Here is a 22,936-nt window from a genome sequence, read left to right as displayed (position 1 = left end):
TCTGTTAGGAAAAATATATTTATTTGTATTGAAAGTTGTAATAACAAATAGTGACTATAACTGAAAATCCAAGAGTGCAGTAGCAGAAGAGAGAAAAGGAAAAGAAAAGAAAAGAAGAAGAAGAAGAATCAAGATATTCATACTTCCCTAGCTGGTGTGGATGGTGAATGTTGGGCATCTAAATGTGAAGCATAAGAACTAAAATTTCACCAGATGACACAGAAGCATTCTGAGTCCTTCATTCCTCTAGGGACCCATAATATATTTGCTACTGCTTCTGCAACAGCACAAATCCATAAGTTCTTATACCACAAAGACAAATAGATTTTGCAAAGTTCTCCATGAGTAGACTCTTGAAATCCTAGCTGCAACTTGCATCCATATCAAAAGTTATTTAGAGCGACAGGCTTTCATGTTATTTGTCCACATATTCAGTAATGATGATTGTGTAGAAACCTGAACAGGTGATCTAAACATCTAATGTTCTTATAAAAGGCAGAAGTATTTTTTGTTCATGTAGATGATGGCTATGAAGGTATGCTTGGTGAGAAGAAAATAGAGAAAGATCTGTATAGTACTACTACCTCTGTCATAGCGCTGCAACTCAGAGTGCATCATAGAACTACTGAATTGGAAGAGACGTCTTCAAGTTCAGCCCTTCCATTCAGTTCAGGAACTGCAATGCGGGGTGCAACTACTGCATCACTGACTGATGACTGTGCACCCCTTGCTTAAAATGCTGCAAGCAAATGTGAGCCCACCACCTCCTGAGGTAGACCTCCTGTCAAACAGCTCACCCCATTAAAACATTTCTCCCCTAATTTTTAGCCATGGTCTACTTCCCTACAATTTTCATCCAAAAGTCTTGCTCCCCAGAACAACAGAGAACAATAAGCCTGCTCATCTCCTACATGACATCTAAAGAGAGTTCTCTCCTGTGTGTCCCCATAAGCTTTCCCCAGTGAAAATGACTGGCAGTAATTTCAGGACAAAACAAAGTGAATCAAATGAACTCCTTCTTCACAATGCAAAACAGATTTATGGAATTTGCTGTTGCAAAATATAGAAGTGGCCCATTGCTTTCAAGTGGCTTTTATCTTTGCTCTCAAGTTGCTCTATGGGGAGGTTTGACAACTTTATGAAGGAAGAGAAGTCTGCCAATGGCTATTTGCTATTTGCCATGATGACTCTAAAGACCCTCCATGGTGAGGCAGTATATCAGAAGCCTGCTACTGGGAGGCAACCATACAGAAGTGATGTTGCATGCATGTCCTATTTGCAGGACTGCCAGAAGCATGTAGCTGGCCACTCTTGGAAACAGGATACTGGATGAGATGGACCTTAGGTCTCAACCTACAGAGCTCTTTTTATGTTCCTAGTCAAGCCCATTTCTAGTTTCACCTACAGTAGGGATGGGGAGCATCTGGTTCTCCAGATGGTTCTGGGCTCCAACTTCAATCCTCCCAAACCATTGACCATGCTCTCTGGGGCTACAGTCCAGTAACATGTGGAGTGCCTGAGTTTTCTCCTTCCCTGACCCTCCAGAAGTGATTGGACTTTGACTCCCATCAGCCTCTGCTAGGAAGGCCAATGGGCAGGAGATGGTGGAAGTTGTAGTCCAGCATCATATGGAGGGACACAGGGTTGGCAGCCCAGCTGTGGAGGCCACTGTGGTTAAGGCCTCACACACAATATTACCAAGCAACCATAGAAGCCAAGCCAAGCTAAGCCAAGCCAAGCCAAAGAAACATCAAACATTGAAAACTGATATGAATCCAATCCAAACATGATCCAGAGGCGTGATCCTCTGAGGGGGGCTCTTCTGTTGGAACCCACCCCAAGGTCTGCTCAAGAGTATCCTCTTGAGGCAGCCCTGGTGAAGGAGGACTCTCCGTGCTCCTCCAAGTCTTCATTCCGTGGAAGGTCAGGTTGACATTCAGCTCCAGGTTAGAGTCAGAGATAAAAAAAACCCCCAAGGCTTCTGAGATTCAGTCTCTGATTCAAACCCCTTTGAGATACCAGCAACCTTGCCCCAAAAGACCACATGGGTCAGACTTGCTCATCACACACACACACACACACACACACACACACACACACACAAACTGCCAGCATGAGAGGCCCAATCCAGACTGGTAGGTACTTTAGTGTAGGACAGGGATGTAGAACCTGTGGTCTTCCAATGTTGCTGGAATACAGCTTCCCTTATTGCTGAACTCTGGCCATGCTGATGGGATTTGCAGTCCAGCAAAATCTGTACTTCTGGATACATCTTTGTCACTAGAGGCTAGGAGTGCCTTTTACTAACTCTGGTTCAGCAGCTACAACCATTCTTGGACAGGAATAGCCTGACCACTGTAGTCCTTCTTTTGGCAACCCTGAGGCAGGATAGCTGCAATGCACTCTATGTGGGGCACCCCCTGGGCCTGGCTTGGAAGCTCCAGCTGGTCCAGATGCCATGATAAGACCTCTGATGAAGCCACCTGGCCAACAACAGGTGACACCATTATTAAAACATCTGAACTGTTTACCCATCTACTTCTGAGTCAGGTTCAGGGTCTTTGTAGTAATCTACAAAGTCCTGAATAACATAGGTCCAGTGTATCTCACTGACCTCCTGAACCCTCATATCCAACCTCAATCATTGAGATAAACTGCTGAAGCATCACTGGTTGTTCCCTGAGTTGGTGAGGCTCATTTGATAACAAGAAACTGAGTCTTTAGTGTCATTGGCTCAGTACTAAGATTTAGCAGGCACCTTTTGTTTCAACTTTAACATGGTAACAACACACACGATGTAACAGGATGTTTTTGACTATGTAACTTCTATCTCAAACACAATTCAACATGTAATATCTCACAAAGTGTAATTCCATAGACAAACACATGATGCAAACAGAACATATCAAGAGAATCAGATGGAAAACCTGAAGGTATGGCACGACAAGTATTCTGAGATAATACCTTTTTTCGCCCAACTGTGCTTCGTCAGCCATGCAAACTCATATTCTTGTACGACAGAAACATGGAACAAAATAAATTCAACTGATAGAACAAAATTACCCATATCTACATACAAGGAACATAAGAATCCTCAAAGCAGCGATACGTGGAACATCATAAAATAAGCATACCATATTGTGGTTATTGCCAATATGCCAATTTAGGAACTGAATGGACTTTATCTCCTGACCATCCATTGGGCTTTAATTTATCTTGATATGTTCTGTTTGCATTGTGTGTTGGTCTATGGAATTACACTTTGTGAGATATTACATGTTGAATTGTGTTTGAAATAGAAGTTGCATAGTCAAAAACAGCCTGTTATGTTGTGTGTGTTGTTACCAGGATTGTATTTACGTAACCTAAGGTTTAGTAGTGTTTTGCATCAACTTTAATGTGCCCAATGAAAATGTTTTTATTCTGTCAGAGGCTTACGCAGGCCATTAAGAATACATCTTCCCATTGTATTTAGCTGATTTCTGATTTTAACAATTTTATATGATTTTTCTTTATGATTTTTCACTCTGTTTTTCCCCCTCTATTAATCGTAGTATATAAATATTTTTATGAGTAAATAAATAAATATCTGGAGGGCCGCAGGTCCCCCATTCTTGCCTTACACTGAAGTACTAGTCTTGATCAGTCCCACTCACTGGTTTCAATGGGAGTTTTGGGGGCAATGTAATTGCAGGTGATCCCAATCTAGATCAGGACCACAGTGGGGGAAATGGAACATTAAAGGACCCATCCCAGGACCCTGATCACTCCACACTGGAAATTTGTGAACCATAACCCTGCATTGAAGGACAAAACTGCGCTATCCAAGTCTCATGTAATCTGGCCCACAGTCATCCTCATTCAAGATGAACTCTTTGCTGATTCATCACCGATCAGCCAGACCAATGATGTTACTAACTAGGTGTGAATGACCTATAGTGCTCAGGAGCTTAAAGCCACAACTGATGCCCTCTAGAACCCTGACAAGTTGCCGTCCACTCACTGTTATAGGTGCCTCCGCCGCTAATCTCCACCACTGCCATGCCTCGCAGGATTGGGCCTTCAGAAGTGGCCCTCCCTGACAGTGAACAGGAGGAGAAAAGGGGAGAAGGGAACAGGCAACAGAGGAAAGGGAGACAGCAGGGAGGAGGAAGAGGAGACACGAGAGGAGGAAAGACAGTCAGAAAAGGAAGAGGGAAAAGTCTTTTAATGGAACTTTAGTGAATTCTAACATCTTATGAGCCAGATGCCAAGAGCAGCAAGGAGACAGAAGTTCCCAGTTATCTTGGAGGGGCTTCAGAAGCAACAGAAGCACACAGATGTTGCTGGACTACATCCACAGCACCAAAGCTTTGAGATTCTCTATCTTGGGGAAATGGTAAAAGTAAATATGGCTGTCTGGGACTGTATAGGGACGGGATAACTCTAAATGTATAGTGAGTGCTCTAAATGCCTTGCAGGGGGTTGGACTAGATGACCCTTGGGGTTCCTTCTAACTCTACAATTCTATGCTTCTATGCTGTGGGTGCGACCTATGCCTCTCCTACAGCTAGACCAGAATTCCCCACAGCAAATGCACAGGTGTCTGCTTCTCAGTGCCTGAATACATATGTCAAGGAATCCTGAGATGGACTACAGATTCTGTGTCACTGACAGGTCCACATTATATTCAAATACTGTTATCCATCCTTCAAGTTTTCAGGGTTGGCAGCTGGGAACACCAGCATAGCAAGCCTGACTGCTGCTGCATCAAATGCCTCTTGGGACATCCAGCTTGGGATGCGAGGAGAAATCTGAGTTTGTTTTCATTTTAATGACAAAGTGCCTAATTTGCACTTCACGAACCATTAAGTGAACTGAAACGCAGCTGTCCTTCAAAATCTGCCCTTTCTCTAAATTTTGCAATGCAGTTCTCTTACCAAGAAAAGTGAGCACAAATGCATTATCTTAGGGCAAAGTGTGCCTAAGGGTGTATGTTTTCTTGAAAATAACATATACTAAATGCATAGTGTGCGTAAGAATGCACACATTTGTGAAAACAGCCTACAAAAAGCGCATTATATCTGGGGAAATGGCTTGTGAAAATTTGTTCGTTTTGAGAAACTCACACTAAAATGCTGGGGGGGGGGTATTATAAGTCTTTTTTAAAAAAAACACAAATTGCTGTGAAAATGTGATGAATCGAATCTGTGATGGGGGGGTTGCTGAATGAGAAACAGAGAGAAGCTGAAATGGACTATTTTATTGCACTTCCAAGCAACAAACACAGCATCCACCCTTTTTTGTTTCATGAAAAGCTGCTGAGACACACACAGAGCATACAAACCTTATGCAAAAGAAGCCAAAAGCACCACAAAGCAACCTACCATCAAGGGGTGACTTCTCTTCGGCGTTCTTGTCTTCTTCTGCTAACATCACCTCCTCTGGAAACAGAGAAAGAACAGTAAAAGAAAAAAGTGCACACACTGTAAAAAATATATATACCCTGCTTAGTTGGGAATATCAAAGTCAGTTCAACAACTATCACTCTTCCCCAATGGCAGGGATGTAGAAGCTGTGGTCCTCCAGATGTTGTTGGACTCCAAATCCCATCAGCCCCAGTCAGCATGGCCAATGGCCAGTGATAGGGGAGGAGGGAGATATTTGATTCCCAGCTCATTTAACACTGAATCAAATAAAAGTTAATGGACTACGCAGAATTGGATAAGATGACAGGAAGGATTCGAAACCTGCAGGACCAGAGATTCACAGAAGATTGGAATAAATATGTGAACTATTTGAAGAGCAATTGTAATCAACAAATTACGCTAGCAGGACTACAAGAAGTTTTGTAAGGAGGAATATATGAAATATTGCAAAGAAGATAAAGAAGAGAGACATTAGTTATGATATTCAAAAGTAATAGTGAAGTAAGAAATGTAAATTAAGAGGAAAAGATTAGAAAATTTTCAGATGTGATCGATGGAAGTAAAAAAAAATGTACAAGATATAAAAGTATGTTTTACAATGTTGAAAATGGTGTGTGTGTGTGTGTGTGTGTGTATCTGAATCAAATTCACACTTCTGCAAATGATATATAAACTGAAACACAGCTTTGACATTTCCATTGAATCACAGAATTGTAGAGTTGGAAGAGAGCCCAAGGGTCATCTAGACCAACCCACTGCAATGCAAAAATCTTAACTAAACCATCCATTTTACTATGCAGTTCACCAACCAAAGTTTTATGGAAATCCATATATTGGGGAAAAGTTTCCATAAGAACAAACATATTGGTGAAAATAGCACATAAAGATGCAATGCATTGTGGGGAATGACTTGCTAAAATTTGCACAGTAGTCAAAACAGCATATAAAAATGCGCATATCTGGTGATATTTGCACTAAAACACCGGTGAATTTTTATGACACGAGGATTTTTTAATTTTTTTTAAAAATGCCAAACAATGTGGACAACCAAATTTAAGATAGGAAAAATGAGAAAAATGTGAAAGACAAAACTGATAGATCTTTCCATCCGTGGTCAGGGATTATAGGAGCTGCAGTCCAGTAACATGTGGTGTTCCTTGGATTCCCCATGCCTGTCGAATGAGTGACATCATTTCTGTTTTCAGTGTGGCCAACAAGATCCATATGAGATATTCACAACCAAACTTGGTGGCAACAGCCCTCTCCCCAGTGGCGCAGCGTGGGAGGCAGACAGGTGGTTGCCCCAGATGCAAAATTACTAGAGGCGTAAAATTTCAACACCTGGTGCTGCCTCATTACAGCTGCGCACTTTTGTTACTGGGCTCCACTGAAAATGGCATCTCCATGAGAACCAGGAAGTGACCTCTCCAGACAATGGAACAACTCTTTTTTAATTATTTCTGTGGCTGTGATCTCATGGGTGACGCAGATGCTGTTAGGCAGTTGAATGCATGTGCGTACTCTGTTCATTTCCTTCTCTCCCACCTAGCCCCTCCATGTGGCCCCAGGTGCTGGCAACCCAGACTACACCACTGCCTCTCCCCACCCATGATTCCTAGAACCTGGTCACCAGATGCATAGTGTCACCGACTGTGAATAGCCATCATGCCTACTAGCTATTGATAGTCTAACCCTCTATCAATTTGTTCAATCCTGTTTTAAAGCCACCCAGTTGGTGTTGCCTTCCCACATCATCAAGTGCTACTGCTAGATGTACACAATGACTTCTGAACATCACCCCCTTTTGCCCTGAGCTCCGATTAATGCAAGATTGTGGGTTTCTCTCAGGTCATAACTATGCTTATTCTGTACTTTTAAGGCTTGTGTCCTTTTTCTAGGAAGGAAGGATGTCGAGATTTCATCTCATTTGTTTGCATCTTTAAATTCTTAGAGATTGACTCAGCAGCAACATTTTAGATTAAATGTTGGGAACAAAGGACACTGAATGCCTGGGGAAAGATTGGACTAGTGGATTTCTCTCCAGACAAAACAACAGCAGTGTCATTAAAAAAGCGGGGGGCATATGTGTCAAACGAAAAAGCTAAAATATAGCCAATGATTATTATTTTCTAAATCCATAGTAAATCTGGTGGTGGGGGGTGTAACAGAGCACAGACTGTCCTGCCTTACAGAGCAGAAGCCTCTCTTTGAAGAGAAGGGTTGATACAGGCCAGTCTTCTGTTTGAAAGAGTCCTCTGTTTGAATGTCCAAGTGCAGTTTAAAGATAAAGAACCCTAAGACTGAAGACCAGGGCTGCATTCACACAGAAGCTTATTCCATTTCCCCGACATTTCCCTAGCTGTTAATATCCACATTATATTTGAGCTCTCAGATGACATAAAAGCCACTTCTGGAAAATTAATGCAATATAGTGTCTGTTGAGCACTCATTTCTGTGTCATCTGATTCCAGAATAAAAATCCATTTAGAGCCTCCTTAATCTGGAAAATCACGTCAAGTGATGAAATTTGGGGTGGTATACTGGCATACGGAACTTTCCTGCTGTTTTCATGGGGAAATCATGGGGCAACAGAAGCATGCATGTGCAGAAAGAGGTGGAGTAGTGCCTATGTCTGATTATGTTCGTTACTGTGTCACACCACGTCCCCCTGCCAGAGAAGACATGTTGGGAAAACCAGTTGCTGGGAGTCGCAGGTGGGCAGAGTTCCATTGTGCTCAGGTTCTGCTTGATGGGCTTCCCATCAGGGCACCTGGGTAGCCACTGGGAGAAGAGAATGCTATACGGGCCTTTGGCCTGGTGCAGCTGGGTTCTTCTGATGTTTTTCTGTTCATGGGCTGGGAAGTTGCCCATCAGCTCTGAGCACCTGCATAGTAGCCGGAGCAGGCACCCAGGTCACACAGTCACAGACGTCAGCATTATGGTGATTTATGTTGTATTCTGATATTTACATTAATGAGCATTCACACTTTACATTGTGGGTGCCCTCTGTGGGTTTGCATGCGGTGCTACAGTTCCCAGGGAGCTTACTAGCAAACAGGGGCTGGCTTGCCTATCAGTGTTAATTTTTGGAGGTTCACGCCCAGCCTCAGTAATCAAGTTTCTTGCTGGGAGGTGGGGCCAGCCCCATTTATTAAAAGGGGGTGGAGCCGACAATAGCCAGGCAATCGGCTCTGGAGATTCACCCTCCCTACCCTCCCTTTGTTTAATGTTTCTTGTTTGCAGGTTAACTTTTCCTTCCTGTTTAGCGGGTGCTGCTACGGTCTTCGACTGGTTGCTGTTGAAGGACCGGGAAGAAATTTTCCTGCATTGGCAGGTTTTGTCTTCCTCGCAGCAATTCGTCACAACTTTGGCAGTTAAGGCCTTGGGTGGAATTCTTTAGTCTTTTCTTTCCTATATGGGGAGGGGGCATGAAGTAGTGACTCACCCCTCCGCAGCGGCGATTCCGGGGTCCCCCTCTTAAAGGGGTTATATATATGGGTGTCACAGGCCACACACTAAAAAGTCATCAGTGAACTACCCTGCGTGCAAAGTCATTATCAAGATCAGGAGAAGTGTTTGGCCCACTCTTAAGTCCAATTTAATGGAAGCCACACTTCAAAAAGTATTGGGTCTATGTGAAGGACAGCAAGGAACCGTCGCATGGCTCCCTTGACTGCCTTTGTATGGATGCAGGACCAGAGAATTATTCAGCAGGGCTTGTTGATGGAGAGTATCTGGGAAGATGAGCCAGATGTGAAACAGCTGAGAAGATACAGATATTGAAAATGAGGAATCAGAGTTCCATAGGTGCAACAGAATGTTTCCTCTCCCCCTCCTCTGGTGCACTCCTCCCAAATTTAACCAAACCATGAGACCATACAATGACTTCAAGCAGTTTCGCTGGCTACAAAGGAATGCTTCTTTTAAAGTCTAATTTCAAGCAGGGAGGTGGCACGTTTGCAGCAGGGATGGCCCCAGTGGATGGATGTGTGGGTAAAATGTTGATGATGCCATAGGGAGCTGACCCCATTTTCTTTTTCACTGTGCACAGTGTAGTATTAGCAGTTCCCCTCACTGTTAACACTGATGTGGCTCCCTCTTTAGATGGGCTTCAGTGCAATCCTCCCCCACCCAGTAAAATACAATAAAATTTCCTGACTGATCTAGCAAGGCAAGCTGTAATAATAAATAATAAATAATTTTTTATTTATACCCCACCCTCCCCGGCCAGAGCTGGGCTCAGGGCAGCTAACACCAGTAAAATTACAATAAAAACATAATGGGGGGGAGAGAACCAATTTAAAATACAGGTTAAAATACAATTTAAAATGCAACCCTATTTTAATAGTAACCCACAGATCAAAACCATAAGGGGAAGGAAACATAAGGGTCAGACTGAGTCCAAACCAAAGGCCAGGTGGAACAACTCTGTCTTGCAGGCCCTGCGGAAAGATGTCAAGTCCCGCAGGGCCCTAGTCTCTTGTGACAGAGTGTTCCACCACGTCGGGGCCAGTACTGAAAAGGCCCTGCCCCTAGTTGAGACTAGTGTGTGCATCTTAGCGACGGTGTCTATGTTCTGCTTTCACTGTCAGAGGCAGTATGCCTCTAACTGCCAGTAACCCACCTTTCAGCCTGGCTGATCTAAGGACAAACCCAACCCAATCAAGACTAAAAATTACATTGCAATAAAATACACACACAAAAACAACACATCAAAAAAACCCATCCCAAACAGAAACCCCTCAAACACTGCCATATAAATTATAAAGCACTTGCAATAGTGGCTATTACTCTGAGCTGGAAACAGAGCCAGAGCTATCAACAAACCAAAGGTACATTTTATGAATGGTGAATATAAAATGAATGGCTCTTTTTCCTGAATGCCGGGAAACTGTAGAGTTGTCATGCAGAGATAAACTGAGGTTTGCTAATTATAAGCAGTTCTCATTGAGCAACAGCAATCAGGAAGGCTGTCCTAAGCTGCCCATTTCCAAGGACCACTTAAGATATAAACTGACATTTGCTCCAATAGCCCAACCATTCCATATGCACCCCTCCACCTGCTTTTGATCTGAATGGAGCCAGACAGTCCCTTATATACAAATATACAGACACAACAATGGGAAGAAAGGGCAGCACTAATTGGGCTGTACAGCAGGGTTGGGTGACCTTATTCAGTCTGTGGGCCTTATTCTGTTATGGGAAGCCTACTGGGAGTCATGTAGTAGTGTTGGGTGGAGCTAGAAGCAAAAGGGGGGTGGAGTGACAAATGTTAATTTACCTCTTTCTCTCCTCCATCCAGGCAGGCAAGAGGCATTATCAGTGTCCAAGGCCACGTTCTAGCTAGACAGAAACACTCAAGGAAGTGGTAAAGCAGGGGTGGTGAGGGGCATGTCCTGGGAAGAAGGAGTGTGGATGTCATGGACTGGAAACAGGGGAATGGTGGGAGGAACCAGCTGAAGAAGGCTCAGAGCTCAGGGAATGGTAGTGGGAAAAGATGAGTGGTCAGATGGAGAAGGAGAAGACCAGGAGGAGGATGTATCAGAAGCTGAAGAGGTAACAGGGCTTAGTGAGCTGGGAGATTCAGTGACAGAGAGTCCAGAATCAGAATCAGAAGCAGGAGGATGGGATGAGGGGGACCAAGAGGCAGAGATGAATCAGACTGGTGGAGAATTACAGGTGTCTTCCCCCTCCTGTGGTGACAAGCCACCCAGAACCTTTGTCACCCAGAACCAGAAGAGACATGGAAAGAGTGGAGGAGACGTTGGCTTCACGCAAGTGTGGTGTCATGGATGGGCTGGATGCAGGGGAGTGGAAGGAGGCAGCAGCTGGGGAACCCCCAAGGGAACCCCGGGGATTGGTGGTGGGATGACAATGTGTGGTCAGAGGGAGAAGAGGAGCAGACTGGGAGGAGATGTCAGAAGCTGAAGAAGCAACAGGGTTTAGTGAGCAGAAAGAGGATGAAGCAGAGAACGGTCCAGGCTCAGAGGCAGGGAGGAGAGGGACCAGGAAATAGAGATGAGGCAGGCTGCTGAAGAATCCAGGGAGTCTCCCCCTCCTGCTGTGACCAGCTCCCCTCCCCCCTGGTCTCCCAGAACATGCAGAGAAATGAAGAGGGTGGAAGAACAAGAGACAACATGACAGAGTCTTAGGCTGCTGGGGAAGGAACCGGGGGATAGTCCTTAGAGAGTGGGAAGTGTGGACCTTCAGTTCTCACAACTGCCTCATTGGGGCAAGATCAACTGGGAAGAGTTGCTGTGAGTTGTGTGGAGCAAACAAAAGGCTGACTGCTCTCAACAAGGCAGGAGAAAAAACTGGAGATATGGCAACCCACTTCCCAGAAATCTCTGCTCCTGCCTCATCATGTGACAAGAGATATTACCCAACCCAGCGGCTGCATGACACCAGAAATAAATTGAGATTTCCACGATAGTCAGGAGGCAGCTGGAAAACCAGCAATACCAACCAACCATGCCTTTTTTTGTTTGTGAGCAGGGGTGGAAAGCCCTGTCTCCCAGGCAAGAAGGTGAAGGTGCTGGACTCAATGGCTCCATCCAAGGACAGCCTCAGCAAGCTACTGTAGTGAGCTGTGGAAAGAGGCACCCTCCCAAAAAAAGATCCTGATTTATGTTGCAGGAGAAAATCATCTGTTTGGAAAGAATGAAAGACACTAATTTCTGCTTTGCTTGAACGGTGAAAGGCAAGGGGTAGGCAGTATTTTAAGTCACGTTTTTTCCTTGGGATCTGTGTTATCTACCCTCCCCTAAAGCAATGGAATGTAAAGTCTTCTGGAAGAGTGGACTTTAAAGATACCTCTTTGCGATGGATTTATTTTATAACTAAGGACTTTGCCTGAAAGGTGACAGACAGTAACAACCTTGAGGGACTTTTGTGGGATTTTGACCACCCTTGGAACTTCGTATTGTGAAATAAAAATAGTAAAGGTAAAAAAGATATGTAACAACTGTATGGACTGTCTGTTACACACTCTGAAGAGAGTAAACTGTGGAGTCGGAGGTAATGGAACTGATCATCGGCAGGATGGACTGCAGGGAGATGTATTAGCTTAGGGGGGAGGATGGAGAGGAGATATAGATTTTGTTGAGATTATATCACCCTACCCCCCCTTTGAAGCGTGAAGCTGGAAATAAGAACAGTGAAAGGGACAGGATGGACCACAGCGTGTAACATATTGATGGCTTCTGAGACTTTCAGACAGAGAAGAGAGATATGGATTATGTTTATTTATTAATAGGGAGAAGGGATGAAAGCTGGAAAAGTTGTTTTATTGGGAGCAACAAAGGAAGGAGGAAAATAGAGGGGACATCGATGGGGGAGCTGAAGTCAACTTTTAAATTTGTATTAATTTGGGCTCGCTGGGTCAGATCGAGTTCTGCATTAGTGCACATCATCTAATTCACTGATAAATGTGACTTTGTTCATTTTATGATGTGGTTTGTTGGTTTCCTTTATAAGCTGCACTTCAGGGGATTTTTAGGGGAAAGGACCCACAGCATAGATGGGGGGGGGGGTTGCTCTTATTTATTTTCCCGCATCCCAACACAAAACAGCCAGAGACCCTTGATTCCTTACCTGCCTTAAAGATCCACTCCAAATAGCCATTGAGTTCTCTTTCAATCTGCTGCTGTCTCCGGAGCTTCAGGAAGGCCCTCCTGTTCTCAACTCTCTCTCGTTCTTTGGCAAACTCACTGCAGGGAAGGAAATGGACAAAACAATACAACTCTTGCCCATCTTTGAGTTTCCCAGCAGATTTCCAGGGGACTATTCCAACAGCTAGGCTCTGGATGGGGAGAGGCTATCAGCAGCACATCAGCCTAGGGCTTAAAAGCTTGCATTAGATGCCCATATATTACTGTGCATAGTTCAAGGTTCTTGCATAAATTTATAAAGTCCACAATGACTTGAGTCTAGGATACTTCAAGGACTGCTTGATATCCCTGCCCAAACACAGAGGATGCATGGAAAGCCTCCATCACTGCCCCCCCCCCGGGCTCAGACACATGGCTGGCATGTACCAGCTGCCATGCACTTAGTCTCATGGGTCTAACTCTGCAAACGGAGCCAGCATGGTTCTATGGTTCTTCCTCCACTCTCAAAGGCTGTATGCCTCTGATTGCCAATTGCGGGAATTGCAAGTGAGGAGAGAGCTGTTGCACTCAGGTTCTGCTTAACAGTTTCCCAGAGGCAACTGGCTGGCCACTGGAAGAACAGGATGTTGGAGTAGATAGGCCTTTGGCCTGATTCAGAAGGGTCTACCTATATTTTTAGCTGGAGGCTACAATGCAGAAGAGGCAGAAGGATCCCTGCTCACATATTTCCCACATTGCATCCAGTCTGGCCAGATCCCACTCACAGGGAACTGCAATTGCTACACCACTGGAGGAAACTGCTTTCCAAATACCCACCCTAAAATCCCGACTCTTCTCATTAGCCCCTATTTTGCAGAGGCCGGTTGACAACTATTCTCAACTGTCATTCTTGCGGCTCCTGTCCTGAGCCTATGATCCAAACACGTATACATGCATCCATTGTATGTGTGCAGGTAGGAGGGGTGTTAATCATGGTCTTCCTTGTTCCTGTCAAAACTGTCACTTCCATTTAGCCTGGAGGGTTTGCCCCCAAGCAGCTCCAAAGTGTTCCAAGCGACCCCACAGCACTCTGTTAATGGCAACCAGCACTTCCTGGCCCCGTGTTTACCTGCCTCCCACCTCCCCTTTCCTTTAACCCCTGGCCCTCGGCTCAGGGTACAAGGCAGAATTGCCTCTTGAGCATGAAACACCCAACTTGGCATTCAGCAAGCATTTCCTTCTCTCATTCTCACTCTCTTAAAATGAATGCCCTCCCTTCTGGTTCAGTGCTTCAGATGGTGGCTCCATCACTCAGCTTTGATTTTCCGTTGAGAAGAGGAAAGGGATCTGACAGCTAGGAAGGAGCAAATGCCTGCATACTCAATTTGCCTGGTTAAGAGAGAGATGTCTTTCTTGTGCCAGTGACCTGCATTACCTGCTATAAATCAGGTGACGGGGACAGGACTGTGGCAGGTAGACAGGGAAAGGTCAATAGATGCATCTACACCTCTCCAAAGGAATGGATGGACCCAATAAAACCACATTATAAGTATTTATTATTACATTTCTATCCAAACTTTCCTCTAAAGAGTTCGAGGTGGTGCATGCAGCTCTACTTCCTCCCCATTTTATCCTCACAACAACCTTGTGAGGTAGGTTAGGCTGAGAGTAATTGGCCCTAGGTCACCCAGTGATCTTCATACTGGGACGAGGGGTGGATTTGAACCCAAGCCTCCCAGGTCCTAGTCCAGCATTCTAACCAGTATGCCAGATTCATTCATTTATAACCTTTTAGGGCTTGCTGATCAGAAGGTCAGTGGTTTGAATCCCCGTGACGGGGTGAGCTCCCGTTGCTCGGTCCCTGCTCCTGCCCACGCAGCAGTTCGAAAGCACATCAAAGTGCAAGTAGATAAATAGATACCGCTCCTGCGGGAAGGTAAAACGGCATTTCCGTGCGCTGCTCTGGTTTGCCAGAAGTGGTTTAGTCATGCTGGCCACATGACCCCGAGGCTGTACGCCGGCTCCCTTGGCCAATAAAGCGAGATGAGCGCCACAACCCCAGAGTTGGCCACAACTGGACCTAATGGTTAGGGGTCCCTTTACCTTTACCTTTTACATATATCTCAAAGCAATATACAAACTTACCATAAAAATGGCTTAAACTGGTTTTCAGAAACAGTACTGTTTTCAGAAGGGAGGGGGTAATTCAGTCCTGTCCCATTTCCAGGAAGGTTTGTTAATAGAAATCCAGAAACATTTAAAAGCACTTAAGATGTGTTTCAAGAGTGGAACCCTGCCTCTGTTACCCGCCCCCCTCCCAAAAAAATTGCTTCCCCTAAGGTTCGATGGTCATCTGTCAGAGATCCTTTAGCTGTGATTCCTGCACAGCATGGGGCTGGGCTAGATGACACCTGGGGTTCCTTCCAACTCTACAGTTCTATGATTCTATGACTCATTAGGAAAGAAATTGAAAATAAAACTGTCGCTATCATAATGCCATTATACAAATCTATGGTGCAATCACATTTGGAATACTGCATAGAGTTCTGGTCACCGCGCATCAAAAAGGATATTGTACAGCTGGAAAAGGTTCAGAAAAGGGCAGCATCAAGGGGACAGTGTGGCTGCACTATGAGGTTTACAGAAAAGGTGATTAAGATGTAACATGATACAAGCAGTGATTTTATTTTCCAGGGGATACTCAAGAGTGCACAGTACCAGCACCTCCTTTTGTTGTTAAAAAGTGTGTCACTTAATGTAATAACTTCATGGTGAGAAACAGCACCTACCGTATTTTTTGCTCTATAAGACTCACTTTTTCCCTCCTAAAAAGTAAGGGGAAATGTGTGTGCGTCTTATGGAGAGAATACAGGCTGCGCAGCTATCCCAGAAGCCAGAACAGCAAGAGGGATTGCTGCTTTCACTGCGCAGCGATCCCTCTTGCTGTTCTGGCTTCTGAGATTCAGAATATTTTTTTTCTTGTTTTCCTCCTCCAAAAACTAGGTGCATCTTGTGGTCTGGTGCGTCTTATAGAGCAAAAAATACTGTATTTTTCTGGGGGGAGGGGAGCACTGGATACAATGTATAAACTTATGCATGACATGGAGAAATCGCACAGCGAAAAAGTTTTTCTCCCCCTCTCATTAACGCTAGAACTTGTGGACACCCGATGAAGTTGAATGTTGGAAGATTCGGGAGAGATCAAAGATTGTCCTTCTTCACACAGAGCATAGTTAACCTACGAAATCCACTCCCACGGGAAGCAGTGATGGCCACAAAGTGGGTCGGCTTTAAAAGTGGGTTACACAAATGCATGAAGGAGAGGGCTATCATTAAAAGCCAAGATCCCTCTGTGAAACATGGCTAGTAGTAACTGGGGCCAGGGCTTTTTATGTGGTGGCCCCATACTGCAAAATGCCTGGCTGAGTGAGGTGTCTCTAAGGCCCGTCACTACATTGTTAGGTGGCCTTAAAAAAATACTTTGGCTGACTTTCTTTTTTCCACTGATTTCTGGTGCAGGTGGTTATTAAAATATATTGCGGTCCACCTCTCTAGCCCCAGTTGGAAGATCAACTGGGGCTAGAGAGGTGGACTGCAATATATTTTAAAACAGTCATACCTCTTGTTAGGTTTGCGTCAGGTTAAATCTTTTCAGGTTGCGTCCTGCAGCAACCCAGAAGTACCGGAAAGGGTTACATCCGGGTTTCGCTGCTCACGCATGTGCAGAAACTTAAAATGATGTCATGCGTATGCACAGAAGCGGCGAATCGCAACCCATGCATGCGCAGACGTGGGTTGTGTTCTGCTCATGTTACAAACGGGGCTCTGGAATGGATCCCGTTCGCAACCAGAGGTACGACTGTATTGTGTGACATTTGGATTTGTTAGTTGCCTTGGGTTTCTTTTGAAAATTTAAGCTTTTAGTAAGTAGCAAGCTTTGGGGCTCAAGGGAAGCACAGGCCAAAACAAATCCATTTCAGGTTGGCCTAGACTCTGGAGGGACTTGGGCCCAATACAAAATGGATTCTGGAAGGCAGGCTTGTAGAGTGTGGCGTCCAAATGTCCCTCATTTTCAGAGTAGGCCACATCATTCCTGAGCATGCCCATAGATTCCAAGCCAGAAAGTGTTGCCAAGTAAATACTTTGCTGCCTATTGCCAAGCAAATATTCCAAAGGGCAGATAGTGGGGAACAGAGAAGTAGACCCAGACAGAGAGGCAGGTCGTCAGGCAGCTAGACAGGCCCCAGGTATGATCCAAGGGGTCAAACTATGTTTTGTGGGAGAAAACAGAAGACTAAGTCGTCATGCCCTGCCCTCTAACAGCAAACTCAGGCAATGGGTGCCCAAGTTGGACCACTGTGAGAGAGGTACCACCATACACAGAGTAACATAAGAAGGTGCCTTATTCTGAACTAGACCATTGGGTCCATCTGATTCAGTATAGTCATACCTCATTCTGTGGCCGGGATCCGTTCCAGAGCCCCAGCTGCTAGCCGAAAAGGACGTAGGGCAAAGTGCTGCATCTGCGCATACACGTGGAGCGGTTTGCACTTCTGCGCATGCGTGAAGCACGATGTAGCACTTCTGCACATGCACAAGTAGCAAACCCAGAAGTAACCCGTTCCGGTACTTCCGGGTTTGCCGCGTACATCTGCTGGAATGGATGCTAGATAAGACGGACGTTCGCGGAAGCATTACTGTATTGTCAACACTGACTGCAGTGGCTCTCCAGTGATTCAGGCAGGGGGCGATTCCATCCCTATGTGGAGATGCCAGGGACAGAAACTGGGGCCTTCTGCATGCAGAGCAGATGCTCTGCTGCTGAGCTGCAACCATTCCCTAAATGCCAGGGAGGCAGAAGCACAATTTTAAAATAATCACTATAGGGGATGAAAGCTTGAAAGGAAACCTTATAAAATAACCCTCCAATAAAAGAACATAAGAAGGAGAAAATGTTATGAAATGTTGAGTATCAGTTGGAAAAGAAAAATGGGAAAGCATGGGTGTGTGGAATGGAGTATCCAAGAAGAGGGAATGGGTGACTAGAACCCTGTCAGGTGTTGGGGAGAGTGCTATATTTTGTAAGAGGACTCACTTGTGGGTCTTTCCGTGGTGGCTGCTGCCCACTGGACTGGTAGGGCAAGGAGCCCAGATTAGGCAACACCAGAGCCAGTGACAAACAGAGGCAACAAATTCCAGTTTTGTCCTCCATCCTCCTCCCTGATGAGTTCCAAAGGGGCAATGCTGAGACTAAAGAGGAAGAAGCTGACAGGCAGAGTTACACTCTGGACTGGTTGTAAATGAGAAGGCAGACAGGTGGGGGGTGGCTGAAGGCACCCAGGGACTGATACAGGAGTGCCCTTTTTGCCCTAATGGAGCAGCCTCCGCTGGCATCTTTCCTTGCCAAACTGTTACTTGACCTGTGAATTGGCCCCAAAGGGAGAAGAGTACAAGGTGTCCCTGCCAGTAGCACAAATCCAGCAAGACTCATTTGCCAGATCTCGCACACATACACACACACCACCACCCCCCGCCCCTTGCTCATTCAGAACTGGCAAATGAAGCAGGTGTTGAGCTGAAATAAATTCTCCAGGTGGGGACATTAAAGCAGGCCAAAAGAGATGGATGAGTTTTGCAAGATGCTAAATTTGGAACTTATTGTTGCTGCCTGTAGAACGGTGTCCAAGAACAGAGACATAGTTCTACTCTGCTGATATATGTTAATGACACAACATCTCCCAATGGCACAGAGACAAGCATGGCAGGGTGAAAGGGGGGGGTGAAATAAGGCAGGGGCACTAAATTAAAAAAAAGGGCTTAGAGCCCCAAATGGGGGTGCAGAGCCGGTGGTGGAGGAAATTCCCAACCCCCCTAACATGCCTCAGATGAAATAGGGACATTTCTCACTCTCCCCACAACTGACCCTCCTCAGCCTACCATGTTTGTGTGTGTCCTCCTATCTGAAGAAGGGTGATTGTCACCACTGCTACACCAATAGGACACAGCACACACACACACTCCATCGTCCTGAGAAACCCCTTAATCGCAGTTTTGTTTTGTTTTATTCTTTGGGAGATTTACAAAAAGAAAAACACACAGCAATAAATAAATTCTAGAAAGGGGCAAGATTAAACATGGATGCACAAAGCATTTTTTAAATATAAAAACAACCAAGACTTCTTTGTGCTCCACTCCACTTCCCCTTTCTTCCTGACCAAGGCTGCCCTGCCCTCTGCCAGTCCGTCAGAGCCAGTATGTCATGTTTCCGAGCACAATTCAAAGTGTTGGTGCTGACTTTTAAAGCCCTAAACGGCCTCGGTCCAGTATACCTGAAGGAGCGTCTCCACCTCCATCGTTCGGCCCGGACACTGAGGTTCAGCTCCGAGGGCCTTCTGGCGGTTCCCTCACTGCGAGAAGCCAAGTTACGGGGAACCAGGCAGAGGGCCTTCTCGGTATTGGCGTCCTCCCTGTGGAACACCCTCCCACCAGATGTCAAAGAGAACAACAACTACCAGACTTTTAGGAGACATCTGAAGGCAGCCCTGTTCAGGGAAGCTTTTAATGTTTGATGTATTAGAGTATTTTAATATATTTTTTTGGAAGCCGCCCAGAGTGGCTGGGGAAGCCCAGCCAGATGGGCGGGGTATAAATAATAAAGTATTATTATTATTATTATTATTATTATTATTATTATTATTATTATTATTATTATTAAAGTCCTGGTCGCATTGTGCACAGGGTTACACTTGCCTATGAAATGATATTTAACAGTAAATGGTTGCCGTAATTAGTGATTTAAATGGTCATGTAACAAGTGTGGAGGGGGGAGACCCTCTTCTCTGAGTGAGGAACTGGCAGGACATGTGAAGACATGAGCCCTTTCATGAGCTCAGGCAAGGGCAGCAAATGGAATATGTCCACTTCCAGTTGAGGCACCCCTGGCAGGAAAGAACAGCAAGATCCACTCCTCCTCCTATTCCTCCTGGTTTGGAGAGGAGCACTGTGGGCAGCAATGTACCTTGGTAGGCCACTGCCAGGCTGAATCAGGCTCAGGGTTCCCCTGGCCTGGATGGCGCCAGATCCAGGGCAGAGGAAAAACCTCTGCAGGCTTCGGCAGGTGCTTGCTCTCTTTCTACCTGGCCAGTGGCGTAGCGTGGGGGTGCAGGGGGGGCGGCCGCACCGGGCGCAACATCTGGGGGTTAGGGTTAGGGGGCGCAAATCCACGGGTTAGGGGGTGCAAATTACTTGCCTTGCCCCGGGTGTGACAACCCACGCTACGCCACTGTACCTGGCCCTGCATTTCTTGTGCTGAGAGCACCAGTATCCTGTGAGTGGGGTGGGCTTTGAGAGAGGGCACCCCACCCAGAGTCAGCAACAATCCTGGTCAGCAGGAGCAGGGGGCACTCCTGCATAGCCTCTGCCCTTCCACCTCCTCCTGAGATGCTTGTGGGAACAGCGGAAGTATTCGTTGTTTGGGTTCATTGTTGCCAGCAGCCTTTCCTGACCCATGACTGCTGACATTTGCCAACTCACTAGCTTTGATTGAAAGGTGGCAGGGACAGGGGAGGGGGAGAGCAGTGGCACTTCCAGTTTCCTAGCAGGCACAGGCTTGTATTTTGAAAGTGCTCCCACCAGGTCAAAAGGGTTCCTGCAACATCCAAATGGGGTCTAGTGTCACTTCCTCTCCCTGTCAATCTCCAATGGTGATTTTTTACGCACACACCTCTGGAATCCTTGGCACCAATATCCTCTGCAATGCTTGGCAGGGGCCAGTTTCACCAATCTCCAACTACACCTCTGAATAAAGCATATATTGGCAGCACAGGGTGGGGGTGGTGCTCATTGGGACTAATAGGGTGATAGGCAGTGGAGGCCAATAGTACATTGAGTAAGAGCCAATGGCAGGCAGAGCCACCTCATCCTCCTTTAATTCCCATCTTCCTCCTTACTGCCCTGCAAAGGAGGAGGGGTCTGACATTCTATGCACACACCTTTGAAATGGTCATAAGTAAGAAGTTAGGCTTGTGGAGCCAGACTGAGGGCAGACTGGGCTTGGTAGCTGATGTGCCACATTTGCCCTAATGGACCAGCCTTCATTTTAAATCAGAGGTATACAGTGGTACCTCTGGTTAAGAACTTAATTACTCCCGGAGGTCCTTTCTTAACCTGAAACTGTTCTCAACCTGAAGCACCACTTTAGCTAATGGGGCCTCCCGCTGCTGCCGCCACACGATTTCTGTTCTCATCCTGAAGCAAAGTTCTTAACCTGAGGCACTATTCTGGGTTAGCGAAGTCTATAACCTGAAGCGTCTGTCACCCGATGTACCACTCTATTTTATTTCAGCAAGCCTACCCAAAGATAATCCTTTAGTCACCCATATTCTTTTAAAAAGTTTTTCAGATTTCATTTAACAAAATGTATACATCACTTACCAAAATAAAAGACTGTTAAGCCCATGCAATAAATCGAGTGATATAGTGCATTTTTGCCAAATATAGATCATTTTTGTATGTTATTTTCACAGACATGTGCATTTATATGCACGTTTTCCCTTTTGTACACATTTTAGTACCTGCTGCTTGGTTGGAGGGGTGCATTGCAAAAATCAGGGAAGTGATCATTTTTTTAAGACTAAATCTCTCTCTGTGTGTGTGTGTGTGTGTAACAGTGGCATACCGTGGATTGCCAGTGCCCAGATCAAGGCATGCTTTACAGCCTCTATTTTATCTAACCTATGGTGCACGCACACACAAAGCCGAGGTCGGTAGAAGGACTTTCTGTCTACAGTCAACAAAAGCAGCAACACCTGGAGCAGGGCTTGCAACTCCCCACCAGTGGCCAAGCGCCCAGCCAAGGTCCTGGGATAATCTCCCCACAACTTCTTTGGGTCCATACCTGAGCTGCCCACTCGCCCGCCCCTTCTCTCTCTCCCTCTCTCTCTCCCTGATTCCTCACTTACCAAGTTCCTTGGATCCACCAGGAGTTGCTGTAGGGTGGGGAAGATGATGAATATGGCAAGAAGGGCTTGGCATGGGAGACAAGCAGGGTGGGAATGGTGGCAGGGGCTGCAATAGTGTGGGGGCTGTGTGCTGACTGTTCCTTTACCTCGTTGCACAGGAAGATTGCGCTGGAGTCAGAAAAGGGCATACACTGTGGGGGGGGAGCTTGCAGGCGGGCCGTGGGTGTGCTCCCCACTGGAGAGGGAGGAGAGAGGAAGGTTCCCCTCTGGGCCCACTGCACTGCTTCCTGAAGTGCCTTCTGGACTCAGGTCACCTGTGTTCACTTGCTTGCCCATGCTCTCCTCCACCCAATGGGTCCATTACGCACCGCCACACCTCCAGGCCCTCCTCCCACCACACTATTTGCTATTCTGATAATGGGATCAAGGTGCGTATATAATCACATTAGCCTGGGGCGGGGGGTGGCAGCAAGGATGTGCTTTCCTAAGCAAGAGCCTCTCTGATGGTGCCTTCCACACACACACAGGATCAGACTCACTCCAGCCCTCAAGAAGCTCCCAGATGCTCACCCACCAGATAGAGAGACCTTCAGCTTCCCAGGTTTTTAATGCCATTGCTCCCTCTGCCCCATTTTAATGCCATTAAAAATCCAGGAAGCTGGAGAAGGGGGAAGCCACGTATCGACCACTGTTCTCCCCAGCCTATACCCTCTCCCAGGGTTTTAGCTGTCCCTTTGCTCACCAGAGCTCACCAGCAGCAAAATGCAGCTGCCATTGCAAAGTGGCACAGAGCTAGTTGCAGGGCAGCCTGAGGACGTGACAGTCATGCACCCTTCCAATCATTCCAAATCAATCAGCATTCCTCTGTCCCGCTTGCAAAAAAAAGGAAAAAGCCAAAACTGATGGCTCATCCACACCTGCTTGTCCCACACCTAGAAAGCATGGGTCCAAGAAGTGTTTGTTGTTGTTGTTGTTGTTG

General features: G+C 46.0%; 1 protein-coding gene across 10 annotated transcripts in view; it reads right to left on the bottom strand.

The window, feature by feature from the left end:
* Window positions 1-22,936, bottom strand: part of CACNA1B (calcium voltage-gated channel subunit alpha1 B) — a 328,172-nt gene that overhangs the window by 150,078 nt on the left and 155,158 nt on the right. For 7 of the 10 annotated variants that reach the window (XM_083597112.1, XM_083597114.1, XM_083597106.1 and 4 more), the window contains exons 8-10: window positions 13,002-13,117; window positions 5,367-5,423; window positions 4,004-4,078 (exon numbers count right to left, since the gene is read on the bottom strand). In XM_083597112.1, the coding sequence (XP_083453238.1) occupies window positions 4,004-4,078; window positions 5,367-5,423; window positions 13,002-13,117 (248 nt within the window). The remainder of the gene's footprint in view (window positions 1-4,003; window positions 4,079-5,366; window positions 5,424-13,001; window positions 13,118-22,936) is intronic. The other 3 variants (XM_083597115.1, XM_083597110.1, XM_083597111.1) reach the window with 1 other exon arrangement.

The sequence above is a fragment of the Podarcis filfolensis genome, assembly GCF_964270895.1.
Source record: "Podarcis filfolensis genome assembly, chromosome: Z".
Lineage (NCBI taxonomy): Eukaryota > Metazoa > Chordata > Lepidosauria > Squamata > Lacertidae > Podarcis > Podarcis filfolensis.
The sequence above is the reverse complement of the archived record's forward strand: the minus strand, read 5'-3'. Positions and strand labels throughout refer to the sequence as shown.